The 17,772-nt window shown below is 54.5% G+C and overlaps 1 protein-coding gene across 1 annotated transcript in view; it reads right to left on the reverse strand.

Moving 5' to 3' along the window:
* The window catches only part of RAB6B (RAB6B, member RAS oncogene family), a 59,641-nt gene extending 44,987 nt beyond the window's left edge, over positions 1-14,654 (reverse strand). The window contains exon 1 of the mRNA XM_036851792.1: positions 14,225-14,654. Coding sequence (XP_036707687.1) covers positions 14,225-14,294 — 70 coding nt within the window. The 5' untranslated portion in view covers positions 14,295-14,654. The remainder of the gene's footprint in view (positions 1-14,224) is intronic.
* Between the last annotated feature and the right edge of the window lie 3,118 nt (positions 14,655-17,772).

Here is a 17,772-nt window from a genome sequence, read left to right on the forward strand (position 1 = left end):
TGAAGAATTCATCCATAGTGAGGATATGTATGTTTGAGAGAAGGAAGAAACACATGCTAAATTCCCACCACCAGCTGATCTTTTGACAAGGCTGGTGTTAATGCAATTTGGTAGTTTAACTAAGAGGAACTCTTGGTTCATCCACAGCATGGAGGTTGGCAAAGTAATATACGTACATGCTCACATTTATACTTCTCTTCCTAAGGCAAATTGCTGGTGGCATTGCTATTAAAAGCCTCATTCACAGGGAGAGGACAGTGGGGCAGTGACAATGCGTGGACAGAGCGCTGAGAGCCATGGCTTGTGTTTTCCAGATTATCAGCTGAGGTCCAGTCAGAAGGGCCTTGTGACAGTGGACCCACAGCCCCCATCCAAGGGGGCCCAGCTGTTGCCTGGCCATGAGATCAAGCTCGCCTGGTCAGGTGGAAGGTGGCCTCAAGGTCACAGGCTGCTGGAGGCATGGCATCCTTCAGAGGAACGCTGGGCTGGCGCTGACCAAGGGTGCTGACTCCAAGGCCTCCCCGAGCACAGGGAGCTGTTCCTGGCACTTGTGGGGGCCCAGCGCCCCCTCCTGTCCCTGCATACCCTCACACAGCCTGCTCACTCTGTGCACCTTGCTGCTTTGCCAAAGAGGAAATGGGCACAATCCCAGCCCCTGCACGTCCAGAGCCAGCTGGTGAGGGAAGAGTGGATGTGGAGACCTCCCCATTCAGTCCACAGAAAGAAGACCCCTCCTGCCCTCAGGATGGGCTCAAGGGCACCTGCTCAAGATTCACCTGGAGAGTAGGCATGGCCTTCCAGGTGAAGTTTAGAGACGAGGACCATTGTTTCGGGGGTGGAAGATGCACTCTAGATCTCCGGACCCCTGGGCCTGAGAGTGAGCACAGGACCACCCAGCAGGCAAGGAGGATTCTTTGTCTCCAGCCCTTGTGGACCAGAGATGACTGCTGGCCAGGCACTGAGGTGGCCGGAGGGCCAGGCTGGGGAACAAGGAACTGGGCGTACACCCAGGTCTGCCCCTGGACTTGGATGCCTGGGTACCAAGAAGATGTATCCAGGCTCACTTGTCCCATCCCACAAGCTCCAGGTCCTTAAGGAGCCCTTCTCCAAAGCAGCACCACAGAGGGTGTGAGCCATCGAGGACCCTGGAACTAACTTTGTCCAAGCCTCTCACTGAGCTAGGAGATGTGCGGTCAGAGAAGAGGGGCCGCTTGCCCAGGGTCACATGGCCCCAGGGTCACGGCCAGATAGTAACTCCTGGTACAGAGCCAAGAGCTCCACTTCAGAGGTTTGCCTGAACCCATCAGGCTTACGGAAGTGTGCCCAGGACAGGAAGATCATGCCTCCTGAAGCCGCAGTGGAAACACACAGCACGGGAGGAGCAGCAGAGATTAAAACTCACTAAGGCCCTGAGGTCTGGCTTCTAGAAGGATCACAGATCACAGTGGCCTCAGGATACCAAGTCATGGCAAGAAGGCACCTAGAGATCATCAGATCCAGTCCTTCACGTCACAGAGGAAAAATTGGAGGCCCAGGAAGCAGGAGGGTTTGCTCAAAGCTGCACGAAGGGAGAGCAGTAGCAGAGCAAGAACCAGGACCCGACTCCCGGGGCCTCCCTCCTCCCACGGCCCCAGCCAGCTGCTTAACCAGGAGCAGGTCATATCCCTCATGGAAGCTCCAACTCCTTGTCTGCAAAAGGAGGACATCTCTAAGGTGTGTCTTCCCTGGAAAAATCTTCACCCCATCTGTATTAGTTATTTGTTGCTGTGTAACAAATACCACAAAGTTAGTGGATCAAAACAACAGACGTGGGCTTCCCTGGTGGCGCAGTGGTTCAGAATCTGCCTGCTAATGCAGGGGACACGGGTTCGAGCCCTGGTCTGGGAAGATCCCACATGCCGCGGAGCAACTAGGCCCGTGAGCCACAACTACTGAGCCTGCGCGTCTGGAGCCTGTGCTCCGCAACAAGAGAGGCCGTGACTGTGAGAAGCCCGCGCATTGCGATGAAGAGTGGCCCCCGCTTGCCGCAACTGGAGAAAGCCCTCGCACAGAAACGAAGACCCAACACAGCCAAAAATAAATAATAAATAAATAATAAATAAATTTAAAAAAAAACATACATTTATTATATCTCATTCCCCTGGGGCAGGAGTCTGGGCACGGCTTTCCTGGGACCTCTGTTCGCAGTCTCACAAGGCTACAATCATGGTATTGGCAGGGCTATGTTTCTTTCTGGAGCTCGGGGTCCTCTTTCAAGCTCCTGTCTCTGGTGGCTGACCAAATTCAGTCCCTCGTGGCTGGAGGACTGAGTCTCCATCTTCTTGGGGGCTACCGGCCAGGGGCTGCTTTTCCCCTAGAGGCCACCCACAGTTCCTCACCACATGACCCCTCACTGCCCTCTCACCACATGGCAGCTCACGCCTTCAAGGCCAGCAGAGGAGTCTTTTAGAGAAACAACCATGGGAGTGACAGCCCATCATCTTTGCCATACTATGTTGGCTAGACCCAAGTGTCAGGTTCCATCTGCATTCAAGGGGAAGGGACTAGGCAAGGGGGTGACTCATTCAGGGTCACCTTAGGTTGTACCTGTCAAACCATCTCACATCCCTAAAAGATGCCCCCTCTACTCTTCCCTCAGCCCCTGCCTCCTCTCCTGCGGCGGTGTTAGTGGCTGGTCACCTGCAGCAGAAGCTCGCAGGTCTCTCTGTTTAGGACTGAAGGCCCCAGGTGCCCTGCACGGAGGCTGTGGTGGGCAGGGGCTGTGACTACCTCACCATACATTTCCCACAGCACTTCCAGCCCCCGAGGTGAGGTGGACAGATGAGTGGACACTGCTGTCCAGACCAGAGCTCTGGCTTAGAGGACCCTTCGGCTCCATGACGGAGAAAGGGGAGGAGCTGGCTCTTCTGGCCCAACACCTGGGGTTCTGCCCTCTTCTGATGCAGGTGGGAGAGAACCAGGGTGGGTGGGCTGGCAGGGCACCTTTCCAGGCCTGCATTTCACATTCTGACGTGGGCAGCAGCCGGCAGTGCTTTGGCTGGATGTGGGGGAGTGATGGATTAGAATCCGGGGAGAATTTCCGGATCCTGGTGCTACAAGTAGGATCTGCTAATATCCCTAAAATAAGTGGCTAATCTGAGAGCGGCTTTTTTTTTCCCCTAAAAATAAACCCTTCTCAGAGGTGCTCTCTACACAGAGAAGAGCAGAACCTAATAATCTCCTGGCCCCAAGGCTTGACCCTACTTGCAGCACCCCAGTCTGGGAACTGCAGGGTCCCAGTGGGGCAGAGCCAGCTGGCCTTGGGGACGGAGAGACGAGGCTCCGTCTGCTCATGGAGGCCCGGTGTTGCAGCACTGGGGCCGTGGAGCTGAAGAACGCCCCCCTCATCTCCCGGGGCCGAGGCGAGAGCCCTTCTCTCCACTCCTGCTCTGCCTGGCGAGGGTCGTCGGCCTCCTCACAGCTGCAGCCCCCACCCCTCAGCTCATCCTCCACATGAATACAGAATTAGTCCCGTCACTCCTGTGCCCCAACAGGAATCAGTGCCTCCACAGGACCCTTTAATTCTATTTGGTCGGGGCCCCGGGACGGAGAGCACCATTGCCTAGAGCCTTCCGCCACCCGGGCTTTCCCAAGGCCACAGCGCGTGGCGGCCAACAGGCCTGTGAAGGTGCGCTCCGGCAGCTGCGTCTGGTGGGGGGGCCTCCCCTCAGTGCCTCCATGGCCCTCTCTTCCCTGCACTTCCCGACTCCCCCCTCTCCTTCACTGGATGGGGAAATACACAAGAAATGTGTGTTTGAATGCTTCACTTTACCCTCTTCAGTCTGTGTGATGTTTATTCCCCGCTCGTCAACAGGGTCAGAACAGAACATTTTCTCTACCTCTCTCGGAATCCGCACGCCTCCCCTAGAGGGACCTGACGCCCATGAGGAGGTCACACTCGCAGCTCTGCAGTCCCGAACCAGGGATGTGTCTCTTGGTCCTGCTTCTGCCCCGGGATGGGGGCAACGGGGGTACCCAGCGGGGTTTCGAACAGGTCAAAGCTGGGCTGAGCTGCTTGCGGCCAGCTTCCAGGCCCTTTTCTCTAGGCCAGCAGCTCCGGGCAGGGGTGACACCTCTGCTGAGCACCAGCCGAGGGCACAGGTCTCCTTACCCACTCTGACCTCACAGACCATTACCATGGCCCTGCCCACAGGGGCCACTGAACCGTGCTGTGACCACTGACGAGGCTTAATTAGGATATTCTCCCCCTACCAGCTACCCCGGCAAAGGAATACCCAGGTGGGGCTCAGTAACCTCCACGGGCAGAAGACATGAGGGGCAGGGAGCAGAGGTTACCAGGGCTTTGGAGGGTGGCGTTTCAGGCCTTGAGAACAGACCATCAGACCATGAGCGGGCCTGCGGGTGGGGGCCAGGTTCAGGAAGGCAGCCCCCTGTCTCCACGCCAGCTCCCTGGCTCCCACCCTTTGCCTTTTGCACAGCCAGCTTAAGACTAGGTTTCTGTTTCCAAGGCGGGGAGGGAAGCTCTTCCCCACACAGTCCTCCCTCAAGTCCTCAGGGACGCTTGAGCTGGCTGGGGAGCTGGAAGCTGGCAGAGAAGAGCAAGGGAATCTATGGAAGAAAGCAAAGGAAGGGAGTCCAGTGTCTGCTGGAAGAGAAGCCCAGCAAGGGAGGCAGTGGCAGGAGGCTGCACAAGAGGCAGGAGCTCACACACCCAGCGGCCCGCTCCTCTCCAGGTGTACACCTGCCCTGAGCAGCTGGCAGACGGGAAGAGTCTGGAAGGGCTGCCAGCAGTCCCGGAGCACCCAGGGCATTGTGGAGGTTGGAAGGGCAGAGGAGCTTAAGGCAGCCAGTTTGGGTACATCTGGGGACAGTGTGGTCTTGCAGAGAAGGACAGAAGTCCCTCCTCTATAACCCTTCACTGTTCCTGAGTCCTCAGTCAACAGAGAAAGGATCAAGAAAATGTACATTCCCAGCAGAGGTGAACTTCAGGGCTGGAAGGAAGCTCAAGCTGATACCTGTCACAAGGCCTCCTCTAAATTCCATCCTCTGAATGTTCCCAGCCGGCCTGGTTCAGGCCACCTGGATCTCCTGCCTGCAAGTGGGCCATAGCCTTGTCTTCTAACCCATAAGCATGTCCCTCCTTGGTTGAAGCCCCCCACTGGGTCCCAGCTGCCTGCAGGGAAGACTCAGACTCCTGTGTGTGGCCTGACCCTGCTTCCCCAGGTGCAACTCCTCCCACCACGTTCCCCCAACCACGCCAGAGCCCAGCCACGTGAAGGATACCCAATTCCCTGGAAGGTCCATGCCCATCACAGCCCTCAGCCTTGGCACAGCTGGGCACTCTGCTCATGATGCCTCCCTCACCTGCCAGTGAATTCCTGCTCACTGTGCACCACCTCCTCCGGGAAGCCTCCCCTGATTCCCCAGCAGACCACACCCGCAGCCTTGCTTGTGTAGTTAATACTCACATCAACACTGGCTGAGGCTTATGATCCACCTACCTCGGTCCAAGAACTGTCCCACTCACAACACCGCAGACCCTCCAGCCTGCAGTCCCTGGGCCGTGTCCTCAGGGAAGGACAGTGGCAGTGAACTTGAGGTGCTCTGCTTGTGAGCAGCTGTGGGGCCACAGTGGGTCAGGGTGAGTCTGTCCCCCTCCCTGCCAGGCCAGGCAGCAGGGAAAACGCTGGCCAGTGAGTCAGAGACCCGGGGGTCCTTCCCAGCTCAGCAATAGCAGCTTCTGGGTCCCGCACCCTGTGTAAACATCTTCGCCTCTCAGAGCCTCACTTCCCTCATCTACAAAATGGATAAGCAGCTCTACCTGTCAGATCACAAGAACGCTGCCCTGCAGCTCACTACACAAAAACGGTCCATCAGTGATTCTCCAAACCTTGCACCCCTACTTCTCTTCCCCTCATACATCTACGAGCAGCGGGGGAGGGGGGGTGCCGTCACTATTTCACCGACAAAATTACCTCTTACTGGAGCATTTAGCATGTGCCACATATTGATGTATTAGACACATCTTGAAAGTCCAACAAGGTCATAAAGACCCTACTGTCTTGGAGGGAAATGAGCACCGGGGGTCCTCATTTCTGAGGACCCTCTCTGTCTGGGTGTTACATCCCAACACCCAGACAGAGAGGGCCAGGCTGGGGTGGAAGCCCAGGGCTCAAGAGGATGCCGTTGGTGATGGAGCTGGAATAGGAGCTGGGACTGGTCTACTGGGGACACCGCATATCCCTCGTGGCTCTGGCCCCTTCCCAGCCCTCCCCGCTTACCACCCACCCACCTGGCTACAGAAGGAAGTGTCCTGGAGTAGGAGTACCTGGGAGCTGTCACCCATTCTGCTGTCCTCTGTATGGGATAAATGCCTGTCAGCAGGAAGGGCAAAACAGCTCCATCTCTGTTGCCTGGCAACCTGAGCCAAACACATCATCAGAAGAAATGAACCAGAGCACCCTAAGGGCACAGTAGGTAAGGCTGGGCCCAGGGAGGTGGGCCTAGAATGCTGGCCAAGAGAAGAGGTGGCAAACTGGAGAGGACCCTGCACTGGAGCCCAGGGCAGTTCCAGGGGAAACAGTTGGCAGAGGCCCTGATCCCATGCATTCATCCCTGCAGCCCCTCTGACCTGTGCCGTGCCCAGCTGGGAGTGTTACTGGCTTGGCATCATACTCTAAGCTGGTGTTGAATTACAGAACCACTTAGAGCTCCACTGGCCCTAGTGATCACCAAGTCCACTAGCCTCCAGGGACATATCGAGAAAGCGAAAGATGGGCTGGGGCTAATCCAACCACACGGTCAGCTGGTGGCAGACCCTAGACAGCATCAGGGTCTCCAGGGCCCTGATATCTCCAGCCCTGGAGGGAGAATGAGGCCAGAGGAAGGGCTACCCCCAGAGCAGGTAGGAACCAGCTTCTCAGTGCGACTGGTTCTTCCCTTCTGAGTAATGAGTTCTCAGCTAGAACCTGGGGAGGGTCCTTCCTCCATGGCAGTGGGCTGCAGGCCGACTTAGAGGACTTTAGTGCCCCCATCCCTATCAGCTCCCTTCAAACCATCCCAGATAAGCAGCTCACCCTGTATGAGAACGGAGTGCCTGCTATGCAACCCAGCTCCGTCAGCCTCCCACGAGGACACCCTGCTTCCTTCCGAGAGCCTACTGCCCTCCTCCCGGCTCAGGCACCCAGCGCCCCTCGCCAGCCTGGGGGAGTCAAAGGCCTCCTCCCGCCCACCCCCACGCTGTGCTTACAGGCTCCTCCTCAGCAGAGAGCGTGGCACGTAATTCCCTAGGAGGCATTTACGGCGGACCTCGTTTCCGCCTGGGCCTGGGCCTGCCTTTGAGGCACGAGGCCCAACAGTCCATGGTTTCTCATGGTGACCTGGGTTCGGATTCCAATCCTGCCACACGAGCAGAGAGCCCTTGGACGTGACCAGCTCTCTCTGAGCCTCTGCCTCCCGGCCTGCAAAACAGGGTGAACCCCACGTCTATCCACAGGGTGCTAGGAAGATCACAATGCCTGTGTGGAGCCTCGGGCACAGTGGGTTTTCCCAAATTCCCCCTGGGTTAACTGGGGGAGGACTGGACCCCTCCTCATCCACCCTCCTCTCCAAGCCCCTAGAATGACAGATCCTCCCCCAGCGGCGATGTGACCAGGCCACTCCCCAGCTGAGGATCCTCCACCAGTTCTCCGCTGCCCTCGGGATAAAGTCCCAGCTCCTGGCCGAGCCAGCCTCTGTGACCTGCCCTCACCTCATCTCCAGCCACAGGGGGAAATGGGTGAGCCAGTTATCCCAACACTGGAAACCCCTTTCTCGAGGGAAACCCCACTAAAGCAACAAGCCCATCCCCCGACTGCCCAGGCCCTGGAAGAAAGCTGTGGTCTCCAGCACGGAGCGCACCCAAATGAAGTCTTCCTCCCTCGCCGGTCCTGCTGGAGCTCTAGGCTGCCACTCTTTTAATGCATTTTATAGAGGTAACCTTTACTGTAAAGGCTCCATTCTGCCCTCAGGGGTGAGGTATCATCTGCTTTCTCCTGAACCCTGGTCTGTCCATTGGGTATGTCACCCCCCGGGAACAGGTGGCACCTGGCCGAGTCACTCAGGCTTCCACCGGCTTTGTTACCAAGAGACCAGGATAAATATGCTTTTCTACTAAAAATAAATCATTTTACTAAAATGATAACATATTCACGGTAGTGAAAATTTACTTTTTAAAAAAGATCCCACTTAGTTCAGGGCCAAAGTTACCGAAATAAAAAAGGGAATTGGAAATTTCAAGTTCAGTAAAGAAGCTCTCTTAGGAGTCCTCAGGCGTTAGGAATCTGCATCCTTTCCTGCCCTGTTCCAGGAAGCAGAGACTGGCTTCCTCATCATCGCGGCCCCCTCAGGGCTTAAGTGCCCAGCCCTGCCTGCAGCCCCATTTCCCGGCAGCCTGTCTTTTGGGCTCTAACAAAAGCTGCCCATCTCAGGGTGCGTCAGGTACTTCTCCCTGGCAACCTCCCCCATCTTCTCTGTGGTGAGAAATGGAAAAGGATGACAGCCAGATACACAGACAGACAGTGGAGGAAATGCCCAGTACAGTAGTCCACCCCCAATGTTTATGAATTTTGCTGTTCCACCTAACCTTTCCTCACCTTCCCCAATGGGTCTGTCCATCAGTTTCTCTAAATGATTTACACTGAGACCAGAAAGCCCTGCACATTCAAAGGCTCATTCATTCTGCAACAGTGGAAGAACGGTTGGGGAGGACAGGGGCACTTTGCAGCCTGGATGGGACACAGATGGTACCACCCTCAGGCCTGCCCTGGGCGAGCTTGCAATGTCAAGGCAACACCTATTAGGATAAATATTCATGGGCTGATTTTGGGGATTTAATAAGTAACAAAAGGACAATGAGCTTATTCTGTTATATTTTAATGGTATTCATTATAATTTGGAGGCTGCAAATGATAATGATAATCAGACCATGCAAACGATGGTAATTACTGTTACACCTGCACCACCAGAACGTGTTCTCACAGTTTCTTTTTTCTCTTCTGGCTAGTTCTCGAGCATCTATCATCAGCACTGAGGGTGCTGCTTTTCTCTTATACCAAGTACAGGTTAATTCTCATCTTGGTGTCTGTCTGTCTGATCTCACACCCAGCTCTTTAAACAAATAAAGCAAAGGTTCTGGGCCTGCACCTGACATCCAAGGTTCCCTCTCTCGTTCCAGCCACTGAGGCAGGGAGAAAAATTGGGAAGAGAGAAAGCAGGACCAAGAAGCTGAGGCACAGAGCCACTTGGTGATTCACTTCAGATCTCAAAGTGAGCTCTGCCGGGTCTGGATGTGTCCCTTCCGCCCCACCTCTGGTGGCCTTGCTGCTTCTCAAAGTTCTGCAGAGACGGTGGTGGGGATGGGGGTGCCCTGAGAAATTCAGCTTCCGTGAGATGAACGGTGAGGTGGGCATGACCAAGGCTAAATGAGCCAATCCTCTATGAAAGACTCTGTAAGTGTTGCAGATAAAAATCCTCTGGCTTGAGAAAGCGGCAGGTGTCAGGATGAAGAATCCTATTCCAAAGCGGCCTTGACTCCTGTCGCTTTCAATCTACTGATGGGCCATCAGCAAATCCCACACAGCAAAGATCTCTCATCACTTTCAAATGAGATATTTAATGAGCACAAACCTCCTGCAGGCGGAGAAGGGGGAAGGATGACTAAGATGACTAGTCACCTTAAGGTGCTGAAATTTGTCCTTAAGGGGCTTAAAATTCAGTTAGGGTTTTTGTACCTAAAAGAAGTTAATAAGCATTTTAAAATCCTGAGTAACCAAGACAACAGAGGTCTTGGGGCAGCATGTGATTGTTTCTAAAAATGTTCAGAAAAAAACAAAGCTCCACCATGGTGAGTGCCCAGCTAGGCTGGGCACAGCAGGGCCAGCAGGTCTGGGAGGAACCAACTTCTGCGATGGGCTTCAGGCACAACCACCAGGCCAGCGGTGGGCTCCCTGTGTGGCTGTAGCAGTGTGGGTGGGGGGAAGGCAGGGGTCAGGCAGGGCCCAGCCGCAGGTGGGGAGCGGGAGCCCTCCTGGCAGTGAGGACGGGGATGAAAGTGGAGGGACAGCCCCTTCCCTCTCAGCAGTAGCAGCCAGACGCCTGCGGGTCACCCTTGTCCTCCTGCTCCCCACCCCACACACTTCCTCTATGAAGCGGGGAGAAGAGCAGACAAAGCTCCCTGGAGAGGGTGGGCCCCTTGCAAGACCTACTCCCTGCACTCAGCCCAAAGAAGGAGTACCAGCATGCTGCCTATAGAAGTGTCTCCCCCTCTGAAGCCTTTAGAAGGTGCCTCTGACACCTGCCCCCAAAGGTGGGCAGGACGCCCTGCTATGTGCTTCTACAGCAGCTGTTCCTCCCTCGTCACAGCCCTCGCAGACCTTTACTGTAATTATATCTGCAGATGTCTGTGCTCCCCAGTGGACTATAAGTTCCACGAGGCAGGGATACACTCAAAGATCTGATTGAATGAATAAATGGATGCTGGGAGGAGGAAGGGAGAGAGGCGGGTGGGGGAGGGAGAGAGGGATGGTTGAACGAATGAGTAAACAACCAAAGCTGCCTGCAGGGTCACCATGCTGCACGAGTCCAGGGATGCCACTCACATCGTGCTCGGCATGGATGGCACCTCCAGCAACACAACTGCCAGGGGAGGACAGGAAGGTGGCTGGTCAGAGGGAGAAGCTGGCCTACTGGCCTCAGCCTGGGGAAGGAGACCAAATTTGTGTCCATCAGTCTTCCTGCTCCGGCTGGAGGAGTCTCAGGGAAGGGAGGTGAGCAGAGGCCAGAGTGCAGCAGACACAGCCCACTTCCCCCTCCCTGCCACACACACTCGGAGAAGCCCTGCGTGAAGCTGGAGCCCCACAGAACGCCATCAGAACTCAGGAGGAGGGCTGTGTCCCCCAGGTCGAGCTCCTTCCTCAGTTATCTGCTCATGCCTGCCTTCTCTGGATGCCACCAAGTGCCCAAGTCGGGACTGGTGTGCATCACCCCCTCTTTCCCCCTCCACTGCCATCAGCACAAGGGCAAGGCCAGCAGGCCCAGAGAGCCATCTGAGACCCAGCAGGATTGCACAGCCTCCCCACTGCAAGGAAATCCTTCATCCTGGGTCCACAGCAACCTCTCCACAATCCCTCCCCCTGCCAGGCTGATACTGGCCAGCCTGTATTCCATGCTCCACAGTAAGGCAATCATTCTGCTGCTAGGAGGGGGTACTCTCTCATGGGCTAGAGGTATTCTCTCCAGAGTGGCTCCTCAAGGCTTCCCACCCAAACCAGGTCCCTGGAATCTCTGAAGGCCCGATGCCCCTGGGATTATCAGGTCCTGGGCACCCTCCTCATCACTGGGCTCCAGGCCGGGCACTCCTCTCTGGGATCCAGCTGTCCTCGCCCACTGGCCTTGAGAGATGCTACCAGTAAGCCAGGCACAGGAAACAGGAGAAGGCCAGCTCCTTCCCCTGGCCCCTTTCCAGGGGACTCAGCTCATATAGGCCAGCCCATGCTGTTCTAGAAGTCCCTGTTGTGCTCAGCTGACCCAAGTTCCCTGTGTACAGAAAGGGAGGTACCTCCAAGGTCACACAGGGAGGGAGACCCAGGGTGGAGGTGATGGCCAGAATTCAGTGGGAATTCAGAATTCCCTCCACCACACAGGCTGTAGAGGATGCGGGCACAAAGGACCAACACATGTAAAAGTGCATGCAGGCAAGATGGAAGCCATGGCTGCGGTGGCAATTCCTCTGTCCCACCAGGCTCAGGGATGCACATGTCTCCTGCCTAACTCAGGGACCCCAAAAGCTCTGTAAAATTAAAGGTAAACAACCCACTAATGACACAACAAAATGGGAAGAGGCTTTTCAGGGTCCTAGGGCTCCCTGCCAGAAGGGACCAGAGTGGCTAATAGCCAATCTCACTGATGGCAGTGCCTTTTTCCCTAATGACCATGTTCAAAGGGCCCAGAAAGCATGCTCCCAACCAACTAGCCTGGTATCCCCACCGGGTCACCCAACCCAGCCACAAGTCTGGCCAGAGTATGGCAACCCTAACCCCCTATCAGGAAAGCTCCCCAATTCTTGGCTTCCCCAAATCAAGGTCACCTTATTTCCCAAGGGCATGTTAGTGATTGGGAACAGGAGATGTGGTTCCAGTCCCAGAAGGGTTAACAACTCACAATAGGACTCTGGGTCCACACCCCAACCCTGGGGCTCGAACTTCCCATATAAACATGCTGGAGAGGTGGGGGCTCACTCTCTGAGGCCTTCAGGTCTCATTTCTGTGATTTTAGGGGCAAAGGGGGTTTGCAGGGCTCAGTAGGGGCCTCAGCCCATCAGAGATTCCGTGGGAGCCCAAAGTTTTCGCTCAAACACACGAGACATTCTCCTCATCAAACCCCTGGTCTTTTGCTGAAGCATGTTCAGACTTGGAATAAACAAGTGTTTGTTGGGAACCTCCCATGGTCCAGGCCCTTTGAGAGACACTGAGGAAACATGAAGGGGTAAGAGAACTGCCCTTAGGCAACCATCTTACAGAAACTAAGGCTCAGAGAGGCTTTGAAATCTGCTCAAGGGAACACAGCTAAGAATTCAACTCCCAGGGCTCTAGGCCCGCTAAGAATAGCACTGGGATGTGAAGACCACCCCCACCCCCCAAATCCCTTTAGGCACAAGGAAAAGTTAGTTTTGTGAAACTGGAATCTACTAAGATCAGAAACTCAGAGTCCAGGACACAGGGCTGGCTGCCTGAGTTGATTTTGTTCTGAAACGCCCAGCCTGGCCCCAAAACCCATGTCAGAACTTGACCACCTTCTGACACCCTTCTCTGAGCTGTAATGAGCAGCAGCAGGCAGGAGGCTGCTATGTGACGTCCACAACCCATAGGTACACACATCACAGCAGCACTGCTCCCGGAGCCCACCAGGTCCTCCCAAGGTTGTGTGTGTCTTGGCCCCTTGTACAGACAGGCACCAAACCAGGTGAACTGGACTGGTCTGTAGCGCTAGAGCTGCTGGTCCTGCTCCCAGAGACGGCCTTCTCCCACAGCAGAGCTGGTCAGGGCCCAGCTGGTCTCCCTGCAGCCCCAGGTGAGAGGCCTCTGGAGGGATGCTCTGAAAACCACTCCTTCCTGCAAGTGTCAGAGGGTCCATGCTCTTCAGCCTGGTCTTTCCACCTCGGGACTAACCTGGATTTCAGAGATGCTTTCCCTGGGGAGGCTGCTGGGCAGCACGGAAGCCATTTGTCTCCCCCTCTCCCCGGCCCCTGGCCCGCTGCCACGGTGACCTCCCCTCCCCCAAGAAGGGCGGTGAGCTGGGGGGTGGGAAGAATCCGCCGCCAACGCTCTCGGGAGGGGTGCTGGGAAGCCAGGCAGGGCGTGTCGCCTGGTCCTTTCTCTGCCCAGCCCTGGGCTTCATGGCTCTTGGTGTGAGGCGCCCCGTACCATCCCCCAAATCTGCCTCGCACTGGGGAACCCTTGCTGTCATCGCCCAGCTCTCTGAGCCCCATAGGGGCTAATACACACTGGCGAAGGGCAACGGGTCTAGAACCTTCTGTGCCCAGTCGGACGTAAGCCAGGGGAGGTAGGCGCCCTGTTCTCCCACGACCTGCACCCGCTGTTTTCAGAGAAGACATCTGTGGGTCTCCCCCCGCCCGCGGCCGTCTGCCCCGGGATCTGGACGTGCCCGTAATTACGGTTCCAGGCAGGGGCCCCAGGGAACCCCTCCGGTGCCGCGGGGTGGGGAGCGGCCAGACGCCAGTCCCGTCTCGTTCTCCAAAGAGGGGCGCCGTCCTCCCCGCGACCCTCGCCGGCGCCCCGCCACCTGCGCGGTCGCCCGCAGCCGGTGCCGCAGTGCGAGCGAGCCAGCGAGCCAGCGAGCCCGGAGCCTTCACGCCTCGGCCGGCGCCGCTGAGCGAGCCGCCGCCCACCGGCCCCCCCGCAACGCCGCACCTGCACCCGCACCCCGAGCCCCCACCCCAGATCCCACCCTCACCCCCACCTCCGGCCCCAGCGTCTCCTCGGCCCTTACCCTTGGCCCCTCCCCTGCCCGGCCCCGCCCGAGCCGGCCCCGACCTCTCATCCCCAAACCTCCCCTCTACCCAGGCACCGAGGGGCCTTTCCGAGCCGGGGCCGGGGTCCCAATCGGGTGGATGATTTGGCGGGGGTTAGACTCGACGCCAAGCCAAGAGAATAAGAGGGGTACTTACCACTCTGCTCCCCCAAGAACACCAACTTGAATTTTCTCAGTGGGTTCCCAAAATCTCCCCCTGCGGACATGGTGCTGGCAGCCTGGGCTGGGAGAGGAGGAGGAGGAGGAGGAGAAGCGAAGGAGCAGGGAGGGGAGAGGAGGAGGGCGAGGGGAGGCGGCCGGCGGTGCGGGAGCCGGAGGGGGAAGGGCTGGCTGCGCGCGTCCCTGACTCCCCAGCTGCGTCCCGGCCCCGGCCTGCGGCTGCGTGTCCGGCGGCGGAGGAGAAGGAGGAGGAGAAAGAAAGAAGAGGAGGAGGAGGAAGGCTGGGGCTGGGCTGCCGCGGGCGGCGCTTGATGCGGTGCCGAGGGGCGCGCTCTGGACGCCCGAGGCGCGGCGCGAACAGCGAGGCACGGGCGGAGCGGGGCGCAAGGACTGCGCGTAGGGCGGAGGAGCGCTCTCCCTCGCCGCACGAGTCGGCCCCCCTCCCACCTCTCTTCTCCGCCCGCGCCTGCGCTCTGCGCGCTCCTCAGCCTCTGATGTCATTCGGGGCCTAAGGGGCTGGGGGGCGCCAGTCCACCCACCCGGAGCCCGCACCTGGGCGGGGAGAGAACCGCCTCGCCGTGCTTCAGAGAGGCCCCCGAATCGGGCCCTGTCTCATTGCCCCTCTACGTCGGTCTTCCCCACTCTACCCCTCCTTTGAATCCAGAAAATGACGTGAAATTATCAGGGGATATTCGTTTCTGGTCTTTAAACCTAAATGCTAGTCCCTTCCTCCACCTCCTGAGAGGTGCACCCTCAGGTGCACACTCAACCTGGCCATCCGAGAGGGTGGAAAGGAAAGGAGGTGGGGGGTGAGCCAGGGTGTGGTGGACCGTGTGTGCGCAGACAGGCTCTACTGTCATCTTGTGCATCTCTTGCCCTCCCTACCCTCTCTAGACCCAGATCCCTCCTCTTGGGCACAATCTGTGGGGTCATAGGTGTCGCCACAGACATGCCCAGCGAGAGAGGAAGCACCAGTAAAAGGCGTACCTTCCTCAAACCAGCCGCTCCTAAGGATCATTTTATCCTAAACCTAATGCCCCGTGGGAGAGAAGGAGCAATGAGGCTCTGAATGTCAGCACCTCCATCTCCAGAACGGTGCCCTGGATCCCTGGACCCTGGGGCCACCGTGTTGACAACGCCGCTCCTTGCCCTGGCAATTAGGTGTATCTGGACAATGAGCTCCTGGAGCACAGGAGGGAGACCTCCCATTTGCCTCTGTATTCATCTGACCTGTTAAGGCACACAGAGTAAGTTGTGAGTGGGTGAGAACAAGGAGCAGGTGCCAGGTGTTAGAAGCACTCCCAACCCAGTCCTAGCATTCTGGCTAATGCTAGCTTTGAGGTTTTACAAAGCTGCCTCTACTGTGCTGCCACCACGTGGTCTATGCTTTTAGGACTGTTCAATGAACATTTATTTGGGATTATAACCCAAATGTTTAGGAACATGTTGCATGTGTGTGTGTGTATTTCACACAGAGAGAAAAGTGAGAAGCAACCTTCATCTCTGGAGATTTCCAGGGGACATTTGTTGCCCTCTTTTTGACTTTCGTGGCTTGCTTGGGATGTCTCCCTGTCTGGCTCCATGGTTTGTTTACTTAGAGTCTCTCTTTCTCTCATTGCTTATTAAAAACCAGAGAGTGAGTTCCATGAAATCAGCAGTTGAGGCTCCACTACTGAATCCCAAGGACATAGCTCAGAGCTTAAGAAATAGTTGTTGAATGTTTGAATGAATGTCTAGAACCCAAATCAGAACAACGGTTCCACTTATTGAAGAGATTGTCCTTTCCCCATTGTATATTTTTGCCTCCTTTGTCATAGATTAATTGACCATAAGTGTGTGGATTTATTTCTGGGTTGTATATTCTGTTCCATTGACCTATGTGTCTGATTTTTGTGCCAGTGCCATACTGTTTTGATTACTGTGGCTTTGTAATATAGTCTGAAGCCAGGGAGCATGATTCCTCCAGCTCTGTACTTCTTTCTCAAGATTGTTTTGGCTATTTGGGGTCTTTTGTGTTTCCATACAAAATTTGAAATTATTTGTTCTGCTTCTGTGAAAAATGCCATTGGTATTTTGGTAGGGATTGCATTGAATCTGTGGATTGACTTGGATAGTATGGTCATTTTAACAATTTTAATTCTTCTAATCCAAGAACATGGTATATCTTTCCATCTGTTTCCATCATGTTCAATTTCTTTAATCAGGGTCTTATAGTTTTCTGAGTACAGGTCTTTAACCTTCTTAGGTAGGTTTATTCATGGGTATTTTGTTCTTTTTGCTGCAATGGTAAATGGGATTGTTTCCTTAATTTCTCTGTTTGATAGTATGCGGTTAGCATATAGAAATGCAATAGATTTCTGTATATTAATTTTGTATCCTACAACTGTACCAAATTCATTGATGAGCTCTAGTAGTTTTCTGGTGGCATCTTTAGGATTTTCTATGGGTAGTGTCATTTCATCTGCAAACAGTGACAATTTTACTCCTTTCTTTCCAATTTGGATTCCTTTTATATCTTTTTCTTCTCTGATTGCTGTGGCTAGGACTTCAAAAACTATGCTGAATAAAAAAGGCGAGAGTGGACATTGTTGTCTTGTTCTTTTCAATAAGTGGTACTAGGAATACTGAACAGCTATGTGTAAAAGAATGAAGTTAGAACATTCTCGAACACCATATACAAAAATAGACTCAAAATGGATTAAAGACCTAAATGTAAAGCCATGTACTATAAGACTCTTAGAGGAAAACATAGGCAGAACACTCTTTGACATAAATTGCAGAAATGTTTTTTTTGGATCCATCTCCTAAAGCGAAGGTAACAAAAGCAAACATAATCAAATGGGACCTAGTTAAGCTTAAATGCTTTTGCACAGCAAAAGAAACCATTGACAAAATGAAAGGACAAACTACTAAATGGGAGAAGATGTCTGCAAATGATATGACCAATAAGGGGTTAGTATTCAATGTATTTAAAGAGCTTATACAACTCAACATCAAAAAAACAAAACAACCCAATTAAAAAATGGTCAGAAAAACTAAATAGACATTTTTCCAAAGAGGAAATGCAGATAGCCAACAGGCTCATGAAAAGGTGCTCAGTATTACTGATCATCAGGAAAATGCAAATCAAAACCACAATGAGATATTACCTCACACCTGTCAGAATGTCTATAATCAAAAAGACCAAAGATAACAAATGTTGACAAGGATGTGGAGAAAAGGGAACACTTGTACACTGTTGGTGGGAATGTAAAGTGGTGCAGCCACTGTGGAAAACAGTATGGAGTTTCCTCAAAAAACTAAAAATAGAACTGCCAGATGATCCAGCAATTCCACTCCTGGGTATATATCCAAAAAATAATAATTCAGAAAGATACATGCACCTCAATGTTCATAGGAACATTATTTACAATTGGAAGCAACCTAAGTGTTCATCAACAGATAAAGACAAAGAAGATGTGGTATATATATAGATATAGATATAGATATAGATATAGATATAGATATAGATGGAATACTACTCAG

This window comes from Balaenoptera musculus, chromosome 4 (genome assembly GCF_009873245.2).
Source record: "Balaenoptera musculus isolate JJ_BM4_2016_0621 chromosome 4, mBalMus1.pri.v3, whole genome shotgun sequence".
Taxonomy (NCBI): domain Eukaryota; kingdom Metazoa; phylum Chordata; class Mammalia; order Artiodactyla; family Balaenopteridae; genus Balaenoptera; species Balaenoptera musculus.